Consider the following 22,626-nt stretch of genomic DNA (forward strand, 5'->3'; position numbering starts at 1 on the left):
TCACTTGTCTGCTTAGAATCACCAACCCACCCTTCGGGTTTTTATTTTTATAGTATTTGTCTGCTAATTCTGGGTTTTAGTTAGGGGCCCCTGACTGAACCGTATTTGAGATGTGTTTATTATATATAGTATGCGTTTGTCTTTTGTGTTAAGGATCAAATTGAAAATTGTCACAAAGGGCAAAAGCCTATGCCATTAATTAGCATGACTGCTATATTTAGCCATGTCATACTAATTTATAATTACTGCATGTGTTACCCTTTATTTTATACTTTAACTGTCTTCTTTCATTTGCTACTTGTCTTTTATTTCTTTCAGCATTTCAGGATACTTGTGTATTTTTTTATGTGGTTATTTTTGTATTTTACTGCAGTACAGGTAATCCCCTCCCCTTCCTGCTGAATATTTTAGGATAGGCTCCTCATGGCCACTGTCTGTAGAACTGTCCATTATACCATTCTCCTTTCCTTCTCCTCCCATCCCTTTTGGCCATGCCTGATACTTTTATAGAATATACAGCATTTACATATTTGCTCTTCAATCCACGGTCTGAGCTAGCCAACTAAACAGTGACTTTTACCATGTGATAAAATTACATGAGAAAGCACGTGTGTGCTGCCAATACTTTTTTTTCCCCCCAGTTGTCTCTTGTTTGTATGAAATTCATCTTCTAAAAGTCAACTGGCACCCAAACAGTATTTCCTCGGGTTATTTCCGGGTTGTTTCTCTCTGAATCTTGAAGGGCAGTTTAGCTGGATACAAAAGTGCCAGCTTGCCCTCTTTGCCCTTACGTCACTTAAAAGTTGTTCCTATGACTGGCTTCCTTTCCATGTCATTCATGAGAAGCCTGAAGGTCATAAACGATTTGACCTTTCACCTAGAGGGTCTGAAATGAGCTGAAAAAAATGGCCCCAGGAGGATATATCCACTCCCAAATCCCTGGCACATATAACTATTCTCTTAATTGGAAAACAACCTTTGTAGATGTCATTAAAAGATCTTGAGATGAAATTATCCCAGATTATCCAGGTGGCCCTAACATTCAATGAAAAATCTTCCTATAAAAGGGAGGCATGTAGTGTAGATCTGAGAGAGAGAGAACTAGAGGGAGGGCATGAAGCTGAACGGGAAGAGTGCTGAGCTGAGACAAGAAAGACTGGATTGAGAAAGCCACAAGCCAGAGAACACCAGAAGGCACCAGAGCTTGGAAGAGATCAGGAAGGACTTTCCCCTGAGCCCTCAAGGGATCATGGCCCTGATGACAAAACTGTGAGAGAATACATGTATGTTATTTTAAACAGCAGATTATGCTCACCTGTAAAGCAACATTAAGAAATTCATACAGACCCCTGGGGGAATCACAGGAGAGAGGGAAGAGGGGAGGGAGTAGAAAGACACACACACACACACACACACACACACACACACACACACACACAGAGAAAGAGAGAGAGAGAGAGAGAGAGAGAGAGAGAGAGAGAGAGAGAGAGAGAGGCATTTCAGGATCTTCTAGAAAATGCCTCAAAACTGCTCTTTCTAGGTCAGCTTTCCTAAATATAGAGTGGGTCCTTTCAGTGTATAAATTTACATTTTCTCTTATTTATGGAAGGTTTATGGATTTCAGTTCTGTTCCACTGATGGCTTCTCCTCTTTCTAGGACTATCATTATGCGTACCTTAGGTCTTACTTGACCAGTGCATGGAAACTGAGTGGTGCTCCTTGCAGAACTGACAAAAGAAAAGATGGCAGGGGAAGAAACAAGAGATAATTTTCCACAGCGCCGTAGCCGCCTCACCTCACAACGAAAGCCTTCATCTTTATTATCATTATAACTGGAATGTTCAAGGGTTCCTTGTGTGTGCATGCACATGATCCATACATTACGGCAGCTGTCTTAAGCTTGAGCCCAGTGTCCGCTATGGCAGCAGCGCCTCTGTGCCCCCGGTTAACCCCCACTTGCCGGATGCCTCTTCCTCCACATCTTCTGTCCCCTGCTGTGGTGTATGGACCCGCTTCTCATATGCCAGCCTCAGAGCTGCTACTGTCCTGACCCAGCTCCTTGTCTTGCTTTTAATCAACTTCTCATCCCTTACCTAAGGCTTCTGCTTACCCGACTGTTGGAGTCAGTTGAGGAAAATATAATGATGAATTGCACCCTATGCAATTTACAAATAGAAATTTGTTGTGGACGTTTTGGGAGTACAGAAGTCCCAAGGCTCAAGCACCAGAAATTTGTACCTTTTATGTGTCCCCGCCTGGTAGAGGGGCAAACACGACTTTTGTGTCTGTTTTAGAAGGATGCTAATGATAACCCTTAGCTATCTGTCTTCAGAACCTAGGTACTTCCATTTTAATCCTGTTGTACTGGGACAATATCTGAACCTGGGGTTAGAGGACCCTTTCACAGGGGTCCCCTAAGACCATCAGAAAACACAGATATTTACATTATAATTCATAGCAGTAGTAAAATTACAGCTATGAAGTAGTAACAAAAATAATTGTATGGTTGGGGCCACTACAAGGTGAGGAACTGTGTTAAAGGGTCACAGCATTAGGAAGGCTGACGACCACTGCTCTAGGAATTAGCGTTCATCACATGGCCTGTGGAGGGAATACAGCATTCACGCCATGTAACCTGGTTATGTAGTCTTCCCTAGTGTTGTTTATGATGCTGTGATTAAAAAATTACTATGGCAAAAAAAAAAAGCAGCTTCCAAGAGAATGGGATTATCTGGCTTAGAGTTCCCGGTTACAATACACCATAGCAAGAAAGTCAGGGCAGACACCTGAAGCAACAGCTGTATCACATCTAAGAGCAGAGCAAGGAAAAAAATGCATGCGTACCTAGTACTTACTAAACTAGCTTCCTCTACTCTTCCACAGGCCAAGATTCAGACCCAAGGAATGGCACTTCCTGGGGTGGTTTCCCCACCTCGTATAAGTTGACGGCAGGGGGAGATTCCTCACAAGCATGCCCGCAGGCCAAACTGATTTAGGCAGTTCTTCACTGAGGTCCTAAACGCAGGCGACTCTAGGCTGCATCATGCTGACAATTAAAACAATCCTATCACTTAATGGCTGGGGACTTCAATAGTGTAGTCCCCACGGCTATTCTCAAGGAAGGTCTTCTCTCTCTACTTCACTGTCACCCAGGCTGGGGCCACAGACACCTGAAGAAGAATGGCCAGGCCATTAGCCATCACTTTGACCCATGTAAGCCTTTCACAATGGATGCCATTATGGGATTCAGTCATAGTTCCAACTTGGTACCAGCAGCAGCTTCTTCTCCCTTCAGGGCATAGCTGCCTCCAGCTGGTCTCATCCCTAGATTATATTCTTTCGCTGGAATCCAGTCCCTGACACACGGGGACAGCTCCTTTCCCATGAAGCTCCACGGCATTTGTGTCAGTCAGTTCATCTAAGCAGAGGCTGTGGAAAGGTGTGTCCTAGCCTCACCCCTGGCACCTGTTCACATTCTCAAAGAGCAGCTGCCCCAGGCTGGAGAAACAGCTCAGCAGCTAATAGAACACACTGACCTCATAAAGAAGCACAGTTTGGTTGTTCCAAGCTCTCCTATAAGGAGAGTCACAGTTGGCTCTAATTCCAGCTCTAGGGAACCCCATATCCTCTTCTGGCCACTACAGGCACCTGCACCCACGTGCACATATCCCAAGCACACATGTGTGTGCACACACACACATACATAATTAAAATAAAACAAACCTTCATAAAAAGAAGAAAAAAATCTATTGGTTTAAAATTTAAACCCCTAGAAAGTTTTGTCTCTTCAGTGTTTATCAGAGAGGAACTTTCTCTTTGAAATTGGGCTCCTTCAATCAAGTCCAAGACATGAGGCTGCAGGGGGAGGTTTTATATATGTATGAATACACACACACACACACATACACACACACGTGCACACGCCTTAGGGTTTTCCTGCTGTGAAGAGACACCATGACTATGGCAATCCTTATAAAAAAAAACAATTAACTGGGGGCAGCTTCCATTTCAGATTTAGTCCATTATTGTCATCGTGGGATGCATGGCAGTGTGCAGGCAGACATGGTGTGGAGAAGCAGCTGAGAGTTCTACAGCCACATCAGCAAACAGCAGCAAGAGACAGTGAGCCGCTAGGTATGGCTTGAGCTTCTGAAACCTCAAGGCTCAAAGTGGCATACTTCCTACCATAAAGACCGCTCTTCATAATAGGGCCATTTGTAGGCCCGGGGCCATTTTCATTCAAACCACCACTGTGTGTGTGTGTGTGTGTGTGTGTGTGTGTGTGTGTATTGCAGTCACATGTTTGAGATCTGAGTTCCTCACTGATAAACCCTTGAATTCGTACGAGTCCAGGAAACTATGGATAAGTTGGTACCAGTTCTCCAAAGCACAGTTCATAGGGATAGAGGCTGCCAGCGAGTGTCTACATTACGCTCTCTCTATAACCAGCATTATCGTGTTTAATGAGATAACAGCCTCACAAGTCAGGTGTTAGCAGCCCCATTTTTAGAAAGTTCTCTCAAAATGTCAAGACAGTTGCCTAAAGTCATTAACAAGTAAAGAAAGAATTGAACACGTGAAGCCTGCCCTTGATGTCGTGGCATGTGGCAGCACTGGGATGCAGAGGCAGGACTGTGGGTGCCAGGGCAGCCTCAGCAGCACAGCAGAAGGAGGGAGCCGGCCTGGGTTATAGAGTGGGATCAAATCTTAAGAAAAAAAAACAAGCATCAGGGGTCGGAGTCGGGGGAGAGGGAAAAAAAGAAAAAACAAACGTCATCGAGGATGGAGAGAAGACTCAGAAGTTAGAACACTGGTTGCTCTTCCAGGGGGCATGGGTTCAATTCCCAGCACCCACGTGATAGCTTACACCTGTGTGTGTGTAACTCCAGTTCCAGGAAATCCCAGCCCCTCTCTTTGCTCCTGATGATACAATGCAGAGATATACATGCAGGCAAAGTACCTATCCACATAAGATAATGAAAATGTTTAGAAAAAAGAAAAAAATCTAATCAAACTGAAAGCCTTGTTCCGGCCAGTGTTGAGTTGCCTTTCCGCCTTGACTGAAGTGTGCAGGGTGAAGCTGCCTCCCTCTGCCTAGTCTTGCTGCCTTTAGCATTCTTGCAATGGTTTCTTGAGGTAGACTAGAGGTCTGTAACATCCACTTTTACTTGTCCGTGGTGTGCCCATTTCTGCTGACATGGCTGGAAATCTAGAACCCCATTTCCCAGTCTTACAGCTGAGACCCTAACTGCAAAATTAGGCTCGACTTGTTTGCACAAGAACAGGAAGTCAGTAATGAGGTCAAAGCCATTTTCCTGATTCAGCTGTAACCAGTCCCATACATGACATGGATGGAGTCTTGGGACTTTCTAAAGCAGTGACTCAGGGTTCAGTTACGAAAGTCATGAGTATGAAGAGATAGTGGAGATGACTGTGACAGGGACTCCCTGACGAGTGTGAAGCCAGTGCGATGTGTCCACACAGTTGATGCCTCCTCGTGTCCCACCTCCAGAGTGGCGATGGAGGTGGGACCAGCCCTTCAGAGGCTTGTCCAGCCTGCCCACATAAGCACCTGCTTCTCTCTCGTCAATGCCTTTGTGCTTAAAATAGTCACTGTGGTTTTTGCTTCCTGCAAGAGAACACTGCTGATACCAACCCTTTTCCTTCTTTTCCTCTTAACTGCTGAGTTTTGCAACTGCCAGCCCTGCAACGGATGCTGTGAACACCAAGATGATGGCTCGGGGTATCTCCACTGCTCCCTGTCTCCCTTGCCCTGCTTTACTGTCATCTGTAACCTTTACTGTCCCCCAAAGGTTGCTACTAATGGCTTGAATGTTTCCCACCCACTCACAGCTGGAATAAAAGTTCTCTTAGACATTCCATTCACTTCCCTGTGGCTTTACCACCTAAGACCAGCACGCACTGGGAACTTGATAGTGTTGAAAGAATGAAGTCTATGTCTCTTCATAAAACATACCACGCCTAAACAAATGGATTAGCAATAGGCTCATCAACAATAAGTAAACATATAATAACACCTTCTCGCGAAACTTAATTTCTTTTAACATCTTCAAAAGAGCATAACACATATACATATATGTTCTGATTTCAACATAATATTCAGGGCCACCTATGGTTTACCTGAAACAGTCCCAACTTCAACAGTGAAGATTCCCCATCCTATAGAACCTCTCCATTCTGGGCAGGTTTGGATCATTAGTTACCAAATTAACATCATGAGCTGCTAAAGAAAACCACTTAGAATTATACCACTTAAAAATCAGTCCTGCAAATAGAGCCTTAAAAACATGCTGGACCATCCAGTGGCTTCCTTCCCTGTCATAGCCTGGCTACCACGTGATCCCTTAAAGTCACTAGAATCTGAGCGATCATTTTTGTCTGTATTTTGCATTTTCTCTAAAATTCTAATTTCCCTATAGGCTGCATGTCACGGAGCCGGGGCTGTGAACCCTCTTCTGCATCTCAGTCACATTAAAAACATGATGTATGGGCTTCCCAGAGCAAAGATGCTGCCGATGAAGATAAGGGTTGGATTTACAGCCCTGGAGGGGAATCGTTGGCAGACGGAATAGCCAGCTCTACAGAGAATATTTGTCAGGGTTAGTGCTTGGAGGGGATAAAGCCTGGCCCATCACTAACCATAGGAATCACTCCCAACTAGCTGTTTACATTGTCTTGAAACTTCAGACACGTCCCCAGTACAATATGTGGATTTGAATTTTCTTGGAAATAATATACTGGGGAGCTTGGGGGCAAGAGGAACAACCCCAGATGGAAGATCCAAGCTTTAACCAGACGGAACATATCTGGAGTCTTTTCCCTTTGACAGTTTGTGTGGTTGCGCGGTAGGGGTTACAATTTTAATATCGTCTTCCCAGAAGGAAAAAAAACCCCTGGAATTTAGAGATATTCGTGGCCTGGACTTTGTTTTCAGACCTGCACGAAAGGTTGTGTGACTCACACCCAGTGGGTGTGTGACTCACATGGGTGAGTGTGACAGCAGTGACTCTTGAGCGTGAGTAGAAGGATAACGAACAACACGCGTGGAACCCGGCACAGCGGTCCCACAGAGCCAGTACTCTGTTTGAACCTGGTCATAGAGGGGACATGGGGAATGGGAACAAAGCTTATTCGGAGGATCAGGACACATGCTCTGCTTTCTTTCCGAAGGGACATGCCAAAGGATGCTAGAACACGGGCTTGCCAGGCCATAGGAACTCTTAACTTTAATTTTAATTTTTTTTACCTATTTGTTTACTTATTTATTTTCAAGGTGCTGGGAACTACCCAGGGTTCTGCATATATCTACTTCTGATTTGCACTCCTAGACTATGTAAACTCGAAAATGTCCCTCCTCCTAATCCTTTCACAGCCTGACCAAAGTTCTTGGACAGACTTAACATTTTTGCTAAAACCGGCCCTCAGGCCTGACCACTTCCTTCCTCCCAGGCTCTATTTTCAGGCAGTATCTCGGCACCTGTTGTTACAATGGCCCCAGAAGCAAATCTCTTTAGAATCCTCATTTATGATCACACAGGGCCAGCGATGCCCACACTACTGCAGAGACTTATTTCTGTGTCCACTAGGGCTGGAAGCCAGTCAGCTTCGGTAACAATCCCTCCTTTCCATTGCACATACTTTTTGGTATCTCCTCACCCAAACCTCCACACCCCCATGGGAAGACCCCCTTCTCCAGGTCTGCAGCTGCTATCCAAGTCCTTGCTGAAGGGCATAGCTGGGGACTGACACTGTTCCCTTCACACTAGGGATGGTGGGGTTTGGAATAGAGCAGCTGGTGTGGTTATCTACAGATACCTGCCTTGCATCCACATGAGAATGGTCATGTGGATGCTTTCAGCCCCATGAGATGGAAAAACACGTGTGATAACGCTGAGGAGGGGTTTGCTGCCGCCGGGACACAGTGGGGGTGATGTGTCCAGGCTCCCTGGCTGGTCAGCTTCCTGTCCCTGTGCCTCTGATCATTCATTCAGGCTCTAGGTTATATACCAAGAGATGGAGTTTCAGGATGAGATGGATGGATATAACTAGCTAAAACCAGCTTCTGCCTTCATACTCCATACTCTTTGCAAAGCCATAACTAGTAAAGGTATCAGGTAGACTAGCCCTGCAGGTCACAGACCCAGTTATCTGTTTGCCAGCTTTTCCTGTTTTTTTTTGTTTGTTTGTTTGTTTGTTTTGTTTTGTTTTTTTTTTGTCTGTCATCGGGAAAGATTTGGGTTTTGATTTCCTCCTTTTATCTGGGTCTGTTTGTCCAAAGCTAAAATGACAAGGGGCTCTTAAAACCTAATTCAGCACTCAAAGGACAGCGTCTAGCAAATGGAGGTCTAATGTTTCACCTCTTAGATGCAGGGGCAAGAGACCATGTGGGGCTTAACACTATTTTTTTTTTTTCACTCACATAGAAAATACTTATAAAAGCATCAACTTGAAAACTCAGAATCGTGAAACCAAATCATTGATCTTCCTCATTCCTGCAAATTCTACCTCGGAAGCAGGTTACATGATAGTACCCTTTTGCATCTGAGGCAATAACAACGACCCAAAAAAGGGTATCATTTTAGGGCTTTGATGTCCGAACGATTTGTATTTCTTAGCTACATACATCTAATACATTGAAATAAACGGCACACTGCCTTTGACATCCAAATAGGGAAAGAGAGGCTATGGTTGAAGATGAACTTACTTAAGGCACCCAAACAACATGATGGAAGCCAGTCACATCAAGGTGCTTGGTTAGCCCTGCCTTATGGCTGTTATTGAATTCCCAGATCAAAGATTTATGAGGAACTTTGTTATGGGTGTGACTAGCAAAGAATGGAAACTATTGTCCGAAAAGCAGTTACATTGCTACTTAAACACACCCACAGCAAAACCCATCATAAAAAAAAAAAAAACCGTATCAGCACACACAGAGGCCAACTAAATAAATCAGGTGCCCCCAGCACTTCCTCCAAGTGACAACAACAAGGTCTGGGGCTCCTGTTCCTGAGCCGTCCATCCGGTTTGTTTAGCTCCCTCACGTCTACCCCAGGTCTTGTATAATCCCCTTGTTTTCCTTCACTCCTAGCAAGTGTGACTTAGAAATAACTCAGCCCTCCGTGGGGATATTTTAAGCATTGTTCTATTTTTGTGGTCTTACTGGCAATAGAGTATTACCTTGAGCACCTGAATGGTCTATCTCTGAATCCTGAATTTGACCGCTAGTCTGGTTCCCACCACGGGAACGGAATAACGCAGTGGCATGACATGAGACCTGCAGGACTCATTCTGGGTGCGGAGGGGAGAGCAGAAGGAAGGTCAGAGCTACCCTAGACCCACTGTTCACCGTGGGTCAGGGCCAACTTCTATGCTGGGTTTTTTGCTGTTTTGCAAACAAAACAAAACAGGGTGATCAATGAGATTTTAAAATCTGAATTACCAAAGGGGAGGGCTCATGGACCAAGAACCTTGTGACTTGTCCTGAGGAATCCAAATAAATCTGCCCTACAAAGGAGCTCTGAAGAGAAATAACTGGCTACCTGTGTGAGCCATTTCACATACGCCAAACAGTAATTTGTTTCCGTTGACTTGTGATCAGGGGCGATAATTTTATGATCGCTGGCTGAATCTGCAGGCGCACATGAAGATAGACTTAAAAAGAGCCCTTTGTCCTTTCATAAATTCAAAGGACTGTTCAAACATTAACTCAGTGATCTTTTCATAACCCCCAAAGGTGGCAGGAAGGCAGCTTTGTTTTAAGTATTCTGAGGAAGCTTGGGAGGTAAGGGAGGCGACCTTCTCAAGGTCAGGGTTATACCTTGAAATACCAAGGTGTGTATGTGAGGGCAATAAGGATAATTCAATAGGAAAGGGAACAAATTCCAACTAGGTGATAGACCTGGGCTCTCAAAATCATACGTTTTAAGGACGAGACCTTCATGCAAAATCCCCCAGGTCTTAGAAGACAAAGGAACAGAAAGGTAGAACACCACACTGTTTCTCCTTACTGAAAGTGTTTTATCTGAGTTGTGTGTCCAAGTCCACAGAGGACAGAAAACCCACTGAGCTGAGAGCAATCTGCTCACAGCAGAGAACTCTGGACTAGGAAACAGACTATCCCCACCTCCACCACCTCCAGTACCTCCACATCCACCACCACCACCCCACCCCCGCTGGAAACGCTCCAGACTTGGGCTCCACCAGTATCCTGGTCTTGAGCTGTCTGAGTAACCTGAGCAGGAGGTCTTCATTTCAGGTCTCCACGTCTACCATGTGGAATAGTGGCAAATGCTCTTTCTGGGAACAACTGTGATGAGCAAAGATGATAACTTGTGTAGGACATTTGCCCAGGCCCAGTGTCGTGGAAGAGGAAATTTGCAGCCTCATCATAGGACCTTCCTAAGTTTCTTGTGGTCAGCAAAGACAGCATGGTGGTCTCCAAGAATAATTACTTTGTCGGCTCTGATTCATGTTTATGCAGATAGACAGATAAAGCCAGGAGTGATACCCATTAAAAATTTTAACTATATACCATATTCATTTATTATCAATCCACAGGATAATTTCATTGCTACATGAGCTCATAAAAGTTTTTTTTCACCTTTACAAAATTAAAAAAAAAATGTGCCACAAGGATGTAATAACAACTGCTGATAAACAAGAAAAGGAATCTTAAAATTATAAATTTGCTGTAGAAAAGATAAAAAACAATTATATTTTATTTAGAATTTTACCTTGAATAAAATATTCCCCTGTATAAAAAATAAAAAAGCTTGCTCTGGTTAGAATTAGAGTATTTTCGTCTTCAAATCTGGGAATTTGCATAATATTTCCATGACAGCTTTCCTTTGTACCGCGTGGCGTTCAAGCATAGCAGATTAGAAAGATTTTTTTTCAAGCAGTCTTAAAATGGGACAGCTGTGGAGAAATTAAATTTCTTTTCCTCCTCTTCCAAGATGTGGAACATTACCTTTGAGGAGAGAAAAGGGGAAAGGAACTGGGCGAGGGAAGGGTGGGTGTGGGCTGGGATTGGATGGGTTGGAGAGGGTGGGGTGGGTATGGGATGGGATTGGATGGGTTGGGGAGGGTGAGGTGGGTGTGGGATGGGATTGGATGGGTTGGGGAGGGTGTGGTGGGTATGGGATTGGATGGGTTGGGGAGGGTGTGGTGGGTATGGGATTGGATGGGTTGAGGAATGTGGGGTGGGTGTAGGCTGGGATTAAATGGGTTGGGGAATGTGGAGTGGAGTGGGCTGGGATTCAATGGGTTGGAGAGGGAGGGCTGAGTGTGGGCTGGGATTGGATTGTTGGGGAGGGAGAAGTGGGTGTGGAATGAGATTGCATGGGTTGGAGAGGGGAGGGTGGGTAGTGAGCTGGGAATGGAAGGGTTGGGGATGGGTGGGTAGTGAGGTCATGGGCACAGAAGGGGACGCCAAGTGTGCTGTGAAGAAGAGCAAGATCACAAGAAGGCCTATTGTAAGTGCTTCAAGATAAGGTGCAGAAGCAGACCGCAACGTTGCTAGTACTGCCCTATGTACATATTCACAAGAATAAAAAATTCCAGCTAGTTCACATTTTCTCGTCCGTTCTGAGGCATCCACTCCACCATGCTGGCTTTGACCGTAGGCAACGCAGCACCTCCACTGCCCGTGTGGCTGTTGGTCCATGAACTTGAGGGAGTAGCCCTGGGAGATCCAGCAGGTTCTAGAAATATGCATCTACCAAGGGGCTGGAGTCCTGAGTTAAAAAGAAGCTCTAGCCCTGGAGTTGGACACAACAATCAATATCCTATTATCAAGGCTTTTTCCCTTAGATTTGTCTAAGATAGGTATCAGAGAGAAAAATAAAATACAAACAAATAACAACACAAAGCTAAGAAATCCCAACAACCACCAGAGAGTCAACGCTTAGCAGCTCTTGACACGCGCCTGGGTGACGTCAGACGTCTTCTTGATGACGCTGGCCCGGGTCTCTCGGTCAGGCCGACTGCTGCTGGGTGTGGGGGTCACTGGGGCAGGGAGGGGGAGGTCTGTAAACGGGGGCCAGGAGCTGTTGTAAGGCATCGGACAGCTCTCCTCTTTGATGGTAACCTGCAGGTCTGGCTTGTTGGAAGTGACAAAGGTCGCCATGCTGGGCAGCAGGTAGGTGCTCCGTGTCCCCATGTTGCTAAGGTACTGCTTGCCTTCAATGTTCCTCTTCCGCCAGTGTGGTCTCCCCTTTCAGAGAAAATAATCAAGATATACACGTTCTTTTCCTTCCCACTTAGTGGCATATGCAAAGCAATGGCTTCTCTTACTTTTCAAATCGATTCCCATTTGCTAGCTCCCAGAAATCTGACCAAGACTATTCTGCAAACACCCAAAATAAGGTGGCAACTTGGCTTCCTGTTCCTGTGCGCGGGCCGTCTGGGTTGCACACTGGAAAGTTTCCAGCCATAACAGCCCAACCTGATTATTTACCCCGAATGTTCAGATGAGGAGAGTAAGGAGCTTGGGAACACTCGGCAAATGTCCTTTGACGGCTTTTTAAGTGGGTGGGTCTGAGATCCACATTTTCTGAACCCAACTGGAGGCAAAAAAGGAGTTAAAGTCCTTGAAGAAGCCAGATCACAAACTATGCCAGCAAGGATGCCTACTGTCTTCTCAGGATTCCTGACCTTGGGATATTAGGAATTCAACCAAACATCGGCTTCTTCTCCAGCTCCCTTTGTCTTCCCACCAGCACTGCAGGCCTTTCCTGCCATTGTGTGAGACTGGCCTACAGAGGGAAGCTGGAAGCAGGTTGGCAGGGAGCAGAGATTGACCACACACCCGCCTCTCCACAGGAGCAAACAGAGGAGAATGATCTGGATGAAGACAACTTTGCTAGCTGTTGCTGATGCTTAATGGCCAGGCAGGCTGTTTTATTCCTGTTGGCAAATCGGGATGTTTACAGCCATAAGCATATCAACATCTCCTGGCCTTGACTCCAGTTTTCTCTTCCTGCCCTGTCATATTCACCGTTTTTTCTGGGGGGCACATTTCACTTCCCTCCCTCCCACCCAGAGCTCTCAGTACCTACATTTCACAACTCAGAAAGAAAAGCTAAGGTAAATTTTAGGTTATGTACATTCTTTGTCTTCTGTCTGTCTCTGTCTCTCTGTCTCACAAACACTGAGTCACACACTCACACACACTCACCCACAGACACACCACACACACCATACACACACAAACACCACACACACACCATACACACACAAACACCACACACACCATACATACATAAATAAACACCACACACACATACACAGATCCAAAAGTAAAACCTGTGCTTTAAAACAAGAGGCACCAGGAAGCCAGCTCACCTCGGCGCTTTCCTCATCGCTAGGCACACTGTCGGTGGTTTCGCTTTCTGTACAGAAAGAAAAACAGAGATATTCTTGTTGCTCGAGCTATTTTGGAGACTCAGGAAGTATCTTAAAAACCTCTGCCAGCACTTCAGAAATAAGAAGCTGCACACGCCCTCTCCCTCCACCTCGTGAGGTCAAACACTTCCAAGTGGGACAAGCTAGAGTGCATATCCGTTCTCTGCTTGGTCTCCTCAGAGCAGTGGAAAGGCTATGGAGCTGAGCAGAGGAGCTCGCTGTACCAAGTATGCTGCCATAGCCTCTGCCTCCTGAGTTCTGTGAGATCCCTGAGACATCTTCCCCTCCCAGAAACTCTGCCCACAATGCCACACATTATCTTTTTCTAGTCCGTCCCATTTGTCACAGGAAGTCCCAACACAGTGAAACTGTCCAAAAACTCTTACTGAATCTCTCCTTGCCACCTCCTGCCTTTAGTATTCTACTCTTGGATTTATAGATATCCAGTTACTGGGATTTTAGCAGGTGGCCATGGTCTAGATGCCCCCAAGACCTTCATTCCATGGTTACCATCTTTGGGCCCCATCCCCTTGAATGTGGGTAGGAACTGTGACTTGCTTTTAGCCAACAGAACACAGCAAAGATATAAATATTCTATGAGCATGATTACACAATCATGTAAGATCTAACCTGTCTCTTGTTCGCTGCCTGTGTCAGGGAGGCCCACATGGCAAATTTAAGCTAAGGGCTGCTTCCAGGTAAAAACTAACAAGACACTGGGGATTTCAGCTCAACCCTGGCAAAGAATCCAATTCTGCCCAATGCCGTGGGAGCCAGTGGCTCAATAGTTGGATCTCAGATGAGTTGCAGCACTAGCCAACCTGATGACAGGGTAGCAAGGCTTTCCTGCAGAATCCAGCTAAGCCATACCTGGATTCCCAGCCCACCGGGATTGTGAGATAGTTAACCGTGTATTGTGTTAAGCCATTATGGTTATGGTCAAGTTGCTACAGGGCAACAGACAATCCATTAGACACCTGATTGGACCTGCCAGCTGGGAGACACAGAGAAACGTCCTTAACCACAGTGAGCTGCAGTTGCCCGCCACTTTCCAAAGAGGATTACATGATGAGTAAGTGTGGGAGTGTTTGGAAAGGCTGACATATAGAGCGTGCGATGTCAGTGGTATTCAACACTGAGTTTGCACACTGGGCTGGATGCAACAGAGTCAAATGCACGGAGCGCTGATTGCACATCGTCTCAGGTTAAGTTTCCCAAATTGAAAATGACACAGAGCAGTTCTCTCCACTGTTCAGCGCCACTGCAAAACTGAATGCACTGAGGGCAGCGCATCCAAAATGCACAGAATTGCACAGGGCATTTTGTCTGGGGCATTTATTCTACTGGTAAGAGCTGAGCCCTTAAGAGTCCTATAGCAAGGCTCAGCTAGGACCTAGGGATACCGGTCTTGTTCATCCCTCGCGATGATCCCAAGTCGGAAAGCTGCTGCGGTCAGATGGCAGTATGGTCTCTAGACCTTTCCATCCTCTTCCACCCTGCCACTAATGAGGGAGATCAGCCGCATGCCTACCTGAGAACAGTAAGATGCAATGGTTCCAGGCCAGCCAGAGCCCTTTCTACCATTCAGAGCCCTGGCCTGAGATGGGCCTTGCCACATATATCAAGTTAAAGAGCAAATGAGCAAACTGTACCCTCAGGGCACTCCTTAAACAGACAGCAAGCAAGTGAGGTCCACAAGTCTCACCCAGGAATGCTTTCTGCATGATTCTCAGCCACTGTTCTCCAGGGACTTCAGACAGGCCTGGGAGATTGGCACAGACTGACCAAAAATCAGATCTTTTGCTCTGCTAACTCAGAATGTTCTACCCTAAACAACCCCGCATAGGGGTCACAGATGTCACGAGGAAGCCTAGGACTTAGCTGGCAATGGTCTGAGCTGTGGAGACTATCTGACAATAGGCACAAGGAATGTTTCCAGGCAGAAGTAAATGAAGACCAGAAAAGAAAACGTCCCTCCAAACACAACAGCCCCATTAGCTCAACCTCCAGGGGAGGCAGGACTGCCACTCCCAAGAAGAAAAACGAGGAACGGAGATGTTGAGAAACTTGCCAAGTCGTGGTTTGAGTCAGCAGAGGAAAGAAAACAAAACTGCACTTCAGATCCCAGAGTCTCAAACAGAGCGCAGAGGCCTTCCTGCTGGCAAGACTTCAAGATCCCCTTCCTATTTTCATGCTTAGCTTTGTTTGTGCTCTGAAGCCAAAGTTTCTCTTCCTTCCACATGCATCAAGCCCCCTTCTCCTCCTAATGACTCTCCAGAAATCCTTCTGGGCCCTTTCCCTTCAAATAAAAGCAAGCACACAGGGACACCAGGCATGTTGAAAGGGAGAGGAGTCGGAGAAAGGAGTTGTTGACATCAAGGTCCTAGGATCCCACAAGCTCGAGCCACAGTGGTTGGAGGGTTTAGAAGTTAGATGCCAGGCTAAACACTTCTTGGTGAAGCTGTGAACAGACCTGGTAGGGGATAAGAACGCTAATTTCCTGAAAGTAGCCAGCATTCAACTAGAGGGATAAAGTTGTGGCTATGGTAATGGCACAATATCCTGCCCTGTGCTTTCGGCTGACACAATGGCTGCTGGAGGGAATCATTTCTAAATGCAGATTGACTGTCTCTGATGTCGTTACAGAGCCTCGCCACTTCAGGAACTGGGTGTAAGAGTCTGGACCTTAACTGAAGTCTCTGAAATTCTGAGCCACCGTGTCTTTTGCTCTTTTAAAGCTGATCACCACGTGTGCTTACAGCAATGTAAAATGCACTAACTGGTTTATAAGTCTGATTCTTTTCAAGGGAGAAGCCTTGAGAGCCTCCGGCCCAGGAGATGCAGGTGCCTGGGCTTCCTAACTGAGGATCCCACAGTGTTGCCGTTAGATGAATGGTGGGTTTATAGCTATTACTCAGTGGTTGGCTCCGGGTCCTCATTCCTGCTCTCTGGTTTTGCTCCACCATAGCCATTTCCAGAACTACTTTCTTACATGACAAATGAGTTCACTGCAGCTGCGGCTTCCAGATCAACGTGACTGCCAAAACGTCGACATGGATTATGTCACTTCCCCCTTTTATTAGTTTGGATGCTTTTCAAACTGACTTCCAATACAAAGAGATTAAAAAAAAAAAAAGATGGAAGTTACTCTGCAAACATGGCCAGAAAAAGCCGAAATATTTACACAGTAGCAGTAGATACGCGAACAATTGATTTAACCTTTCTGGCCTGCTCCCTGCGAGCAGCGAAGAGGGAAGAAAGTAATTTGGCCTCAAATCAGGCGACATCAAGGTCTCATCCAGAACTGTAGCTCTAGAATCATGCCGCTTCAGCCCAGCTTTTAACATCTGCCTGGAGGATACGTATTACCAAACCACCTCGAGAACATCACGGGGCAGGAGATGATAGATTTTATGGAACACGTTATTGTATTATGTGATATCTGATCTATTTTCTGGAAGACTCTCATTCAGCACAATATGATTAGCATTGATTTCTTTCCATATAATTTCCTCAATTACATTCCCAAGAAGATGCAACCGGCCACTCAGCAGCTCAGATCCGAATCTTAGTCTCTATGCCAATGCACCCTTGCCTCATTCACAGCATAAATATATATATGGCTTCTGGGAAAATGATAGCTGGCTGTCTGCATGACCTCTCTAGTCCTGATTATATAACCAGTTGATTCTTATTTTGCTTGCTGCACAAGCCTGTTTTCCACCTCCTTTCTCCTGAATTACCATCATGGTTTTCTTTTACTACACCAGCAACAATGCAGTTAAATACTAGGAAGTCGTGATGGACAGCCACATGGAAATACGGCGAGGGCGAGGGATATGGACCAGTGCTGGAGTACTTGTTCTACCTCGACTGAAGTCTTGGGTTTACTCTTCAGCATTGCAAAAATAACTAAGTAAGCAAACAAACAAACAAACATGTCTTTGTGCTTCGATGCCTGGGCTTTGAAATGTATTTCCTTGCTCTGAAAAATTTTACAAATCAAAGTAGAATTTTCTATCCGCTTAAACGATCCAGCGCAAACACTTCCTTCCACCCAAAGATGCTGTCTAGACTCCTCTTCACCCTGACAGTGAAATAATACATTAGAAGGCAGAGCTGCAGAGGTGACCTTGGTTTTGTGACATTCCCAGGATCATATGTCAGTGATCCTCTTTGATGAGGAAAAGGATATTCAACAACAGCCTCCAAACAGCAGTTTCCTGGGCCGGTGAATGAAGGCGGGTGACGTCTGGATGAACAGTGTGCACCAAGGAACTCTATCATGAAAATCAACCAAACAGCCTATGCTACTGATAAACATAACATCCAAAGATGAGAACAGAGAGCTACAGAACATTATCAACTTCCTGCCAGAAGACTTGAACTAGCCGTGGTCAGTAGCAGAGAACTTTGGAACGTGTCTTCAAGTCTAGAAAGAGACCAGCAGTGAGACATTTTGGTTCCATCCAATAAACCTCCTTCTACATGATTCTGGAGAATTTCAACAGCAAAAACCATGGGTGAACCGAATACCAGGCTGAAAAGCTGGCCTCTCACAGAAATTCAGGCTCTTGCTGTGCAACCCTGGGATTAAATCTCTTCCTTTGGAAATCTATGAAATCTCTCAAAATGAGGAATGAAAATTTTGGGTCCCCCCCCCCACATCAGCTGTTCTCAGAATGATATTTTGCTAAGGCAAAATATCATTGCTGACATGACAGCAAAAGGTCTTCCCCAAATCCCCAAGAAAATCTTAAACAGGTACACCAGTCCACTTTAAGGCTCCACCCTTCCTGCCCCATATCCTGTTTAGCAACTACAGCAGCTTAGAAGAAAGCCATGGCTTTAGTTTTAGCTCCACGAATACAGGGAAAATACCACGGTGTTTAATGCTTCTGTTGTTTCTACATGAAGATTTTGGTCTACCTTCTCTGGTGGGTCCTTTGACCATCAAATGAGTCTATAGCATGTGACCCCATGCAGCACCATGACGAGTGTCTAAGAACATAGCTGCGCATGGATTTATCTGTCGCTAGTTTTTTTTTTTTTATTCCTAGACTCACATTAGCCTTGGAGTCCTCACTTTTGAAGAGGAGAGACTAACATTTATTCCCCTGATAATTAAGCAAGTCAATCAATACAAATAAGCATTTAGCATAATTTCCAGGCAACAATAGACATACAACAAATGATATAGTCATTGGGCCCTGGCAAAGACCAAAAAGAGATGGACACATATAAGTCCAAACTCTGATGAATGATTGACTGACGGCGAGCTGTTGGACAGGTGATAGGCTTCCTGTCACTAGAGCTCTTTCCCCCATTCTTTTTAATGCTCCTAACACAAAAAGCAAGTTATGATGTATTTTAAGTAAAATAAGACAGTCACAAAAGGGTAAAGGCTGCATGATTCCTCTCCTAAGAGCCCACAGAGTGGACATAAATAGACCGATGGTTCTCAAGACTCGGGTACAGGAGTATATATTTAATGGGTGCATCATTTTAGTTTAAGGTGAAAGACCTCTGGAGACAGGCAGCAGTAAAGGCTGCACAATACTATGAGTGTACTCAAAGCCCTTCAACCGGATGCTCAACAAATGCCAATTTTGTGTTAGGTGTATTTCACCGTGACTAAAAAATAAATTTAAAAAAAGAAAGTTGGCTGGTTAATCGATATGAGGTCAATTTATCTATGATAATTTACAAGCAACTGATGTCTGGATGAACTCTGCCACGTGAGTCTGTGCTATCCCTGTGAGGCCTCGAAAGCATGTGAATAGGCCCGGGGAGAAGGTGAGCCATCTGCTAGAGCTGCCCGGCTTTTACCCTGCCTGGGCCTCTGCTTTTTATTTTTTCAGTAGTTGCAAACAATAACACTGACTCAGAATTTTGATTTCCTAATCGTGATTGAGTCCCCAAAGCTTAAATGAAGATGGTCAGGAAAGGAGTGTAAGATGACGTAATTCTGGTGACAATGCGAGGAGTCAGTTTCTCAGTCTGTGTCTGATTCTGTAACTCCACCTGGGTTAATTTCTGCAATGACAAGACCAGGCCCTAGGAGAAGCAGAAATGGGCCCAGCTGCCTAGTTCAGCTAGAAGCAGCACCATAAAACAAGGAAGGAAGAAGGGAGGGAAGGAGGGAGGGAGGGAAGGAGGGAGGGAGGGAAGGAGGGAGGAAATAAGTGGAAGCGGCAAGTAAAGCCAGTAAAACGGATTAGATCTAACAACGACCTCGAAGGTGAAGGCTGAGTTCAACTCTTGGACAGGACACTTGTTGGCCAGGTGACCTGGAGAAAATTCATCCACTTCCACGAAGAGAGAATCTGGAAAAGATGACGTCTAAAGTCCTATGTACCTTAGTAAAATCTAGACTCCGTAAAAGCACTCTGACCCCAAATCCTGTTAACTTAGGCCAATAGATTACAAGTGAATTCGAACTCATTGTGTTCCAGTGCGTTCTCAGTCTTTGCCAAGTCCAGTGACTACGTCATTTGTTACGTGTCTCTGGTGACAGCAAAGCATTTATCGCGGGAAAAGTTATCTGTAGTCCGGAATGAACCGCATTCTGGGCAGTCGAATAAGGGAATACCGTAAACACCTCTTCTCACAGAGGTGTCTAAAATGCTGTCAAGAATGTAAGAGGAAGGGTAATTCCACACTAATAATTTCTAGTACAGAACAGAGATTCTTGTGGGGTGGAGAGATGGGGTGATGCTAGACTTGGTCTGTTCCCTACTGAGTCTCCAGATCACCCTCCTGTTCCCCTTACCTGCGTAGGAAGACACAGGAGAAATCTGGAGAGGGTACAGCTCGCTCATGCTGACTGGCTGCTCATCGCTCTCCGTGGTCACTTCCACAACTTGGCAAATATCTGGTGGATTGGTGACAATCTCTTGATCTTCAATGGTGCTGTCCAGGTGGGACTGTCCTACAACTTCAAAGAAGAGGAGATTGTCAGAGTCTCTAGACTGCATGGTTAGAGCACACACTCTCAAACAGAAAACCTTCCTCGGCTCAGGCAGGCTGTCAAGTAGGGTTCCAATTCCAGGCCTCCCCTATGTCACCTGCCAGGAAGCTGAAAGCCAAACTCGAGTTCTGAGTTCATGTCTCAGAGAAGAAGTTTGCAATGAGTTGGCCCAGATGTGTCCCCCACATGCCTGCCTTTGCTACACTCTGGTGACAATGTTCACAGTCTCTATTCAACCTGATCACAGCCAAGACCTCGGGCTGCATCTTGATCAAACCTCGGGCCAGATATCCCAATTCTCTAAACCCAACCTAGTTCTGTTCTCTGCCCTTGTCTGCAAGAAAGTGATGTGCCTATTTTCAGGATGCTGTGGTCCAGACAGACATTGTCAAACCTCCACAGGAAGGAAAACACAAAAACCCAGCCACTGTGCCATTTCCGGCTGAATGGAAAGGGGAAGTTCTTCTCTACTTTCCTGATCTGAATGTGACCGACTGTCCAAAACATCGGAACAATGAAATGTCTCCCTGAGGTTCACAAATATGAATATTAACTGCCCAGACACTGATAAGACGGATCTAAGCACTCTGAAACTGCTTCCGTATATTTTTAAATTAAAATCTTTATTTTGGTGAAGAGAGAAGGTGGTTGTGGAGTACCCAGAGTCAACTGATACATCAGCAACACATCCCCTACACTAGGGCTCAGGGAACATCAGGGAAGAGATGGGCAGAAAGACTCTAAGAGCCAGAGGATCAGGGAGTCTACTGTGAGATAGTTTCTTCTGTATAAGACGTGGAAGTCATATCTCGGAAATCTCAATCATATTGTTGTCTAAACAAGAACTGAATGTGACAACAGCAGCTGGCATGGGGAACATCTCATGTGGCCCCACCTCTAGGCAATTAATGGCTGAGAGAGGGAGAACCGGTCTTCTCCTCTATCTGGTTATCTAATTCCAAGTGGTTATCTCTAAAAAAAAATATATACATATGAGCAACACAAAACAGAATTTCAGGTTATGTTTATGTATATGAAATTGAAGAAGAGGTTAAAAAACTAAGAATAAAATTATTTGGGGACAATAATAAATTATATTCATGCTGCAATCCATTGAGGTTGGCTTTTTTTTTTTTCACTTAGCCCAATTCCCCAGCAAGCCACCAAGTTGTGTGTACCCATAGCTGGCTTTCTGTTGGTGTACACACTCAGTTGTTTATCTATTGCAAACTATTGGAGAGCCTATTCCATTTGTCTAACCATCCACCCACTGACAGATGCTTGGGTTGATACCAGTCTTTGCCTAGTGCAGACAAGGTTGCTGTGAACATTTGTGTTCAAATTTTCCACAAACATGTTTCCATTCCTCTGGGATAAACATTCGAGAGTGTAATTGCTGGCTCATACGGAAATTCCACGTTTAGCTTCCCGAGAACCAGCCAAACTGTTCCCCGGGGCGGGTGCATATTTTACATTCTCATCGGCGGTGTCAGAGTGACCTAATTTCTCGACATCCTTGCCAGCATTTGGTGTTGTTATCATTTTTATTTTGACCATTTATTACTTGGGGTAAAGAATGATAGTCCATTATGTGTTTTAATTTTAATGTCTCTGGTGCTAACTTTGAGCAGAACTGACTGTATACTGTTGTCACCAGCTAACTGCATTAAATGTCCCTGAAAATTGGCTCCATTTAGTAAAAGGGGGGAAAGTAGGGTGCTAACACATTTCCCTCCAGTCCTCAAAGCACAAGGCTACCACGATCACATTTCCCTCCAGTCCTCAAAGCACAAGGCTACCACGAACACATTTCCCTCCAGTCCTCAAAGCACAAGGCTACCACGATCGACACTGTACTTAGGTGCATGGAGGAGAGTTTGACATTTCAGTCATCAGAACAAAGCACCAGGATCCTGATACAATGAAACTGGGTCCAACAGAGAGAGGCACAGTGACTTAGCCACGTGCTCACAGTACAGTTCTGCACAGCGTGGTTCTGCACAGTGCGGCTCTGCACAGCACGGTTCTGCACAGTGCGGCTCTGCACAGCGCGGTTCTGCACAGTGCGGCTCTGCACAGCGCGGTTCTGCACAGCGCGGTTCTGCACAGTGCGGCTCTGCACAGCGTGGTTCTGCACAGTGCTCTGCTCCACTCTCTGTTCCACCCTTCTGCAGAGGCAAAATGTTCGGTGTTGGCCAGAAGAGACCACATTCAGTCTCTCTGGAAGTTAC

The 22,626-nt window shown here is 45.4% G+C and overlaps 1 protein-coding gene across 2 annotated transcripts in view; it reads right to left on the reverse strand.

The window, feature by feature from the left end:
- Positions 1 to 11,405: 11,405 nt before the first annotated feature.
- The window catches only part of Irf2 (interferon regulatory factor 2), a 109,374-nt gene continuing 98,153 nt past the window's right edge, over positions 11,406 to 22,626 (reverse strand). For both annotated transcript variants that reach the window (XM_041632486.1, XM_041632487.1), the window contains exons 7-9: positions 20,198 to 20,362; positions 13,366 to 13,412; positions 11,406 to 12,235 (exon numbers count right to left, since the gene is read on the reverse strand). In XM_041632486.1, coding sequence (XP_041488420.1) covers positions 11,927 to 12,235; positions 13,366 to 13,412; positions 20,198 to 20,362 — 521 coding nt within the window. In that variant the 3' untranslated portion in view covers positions 11,406 to 11,926. The remainder of the gene's footprint in view (positions 12,236 to 13,365; positions 13,413 to 20,197; positions 20,363 to 22,626) is intronic.

This window comes from Microtus oregoni, unplaced genomic scaffold, assembly GCF_018167655.1.
Source record: "Microtus oregoni isolate MIOR12 unplaced genomic scaffold, Mior012 000041F_ref0000270, whole genome shotgun sequence".
Taxonomy (NCBI): domain Eukaryota; kingdom Metazoa; phylum Chordata; class Mammalia; order Rodentia; family Cricetidae; genus Microtus; species Microtus oregoni.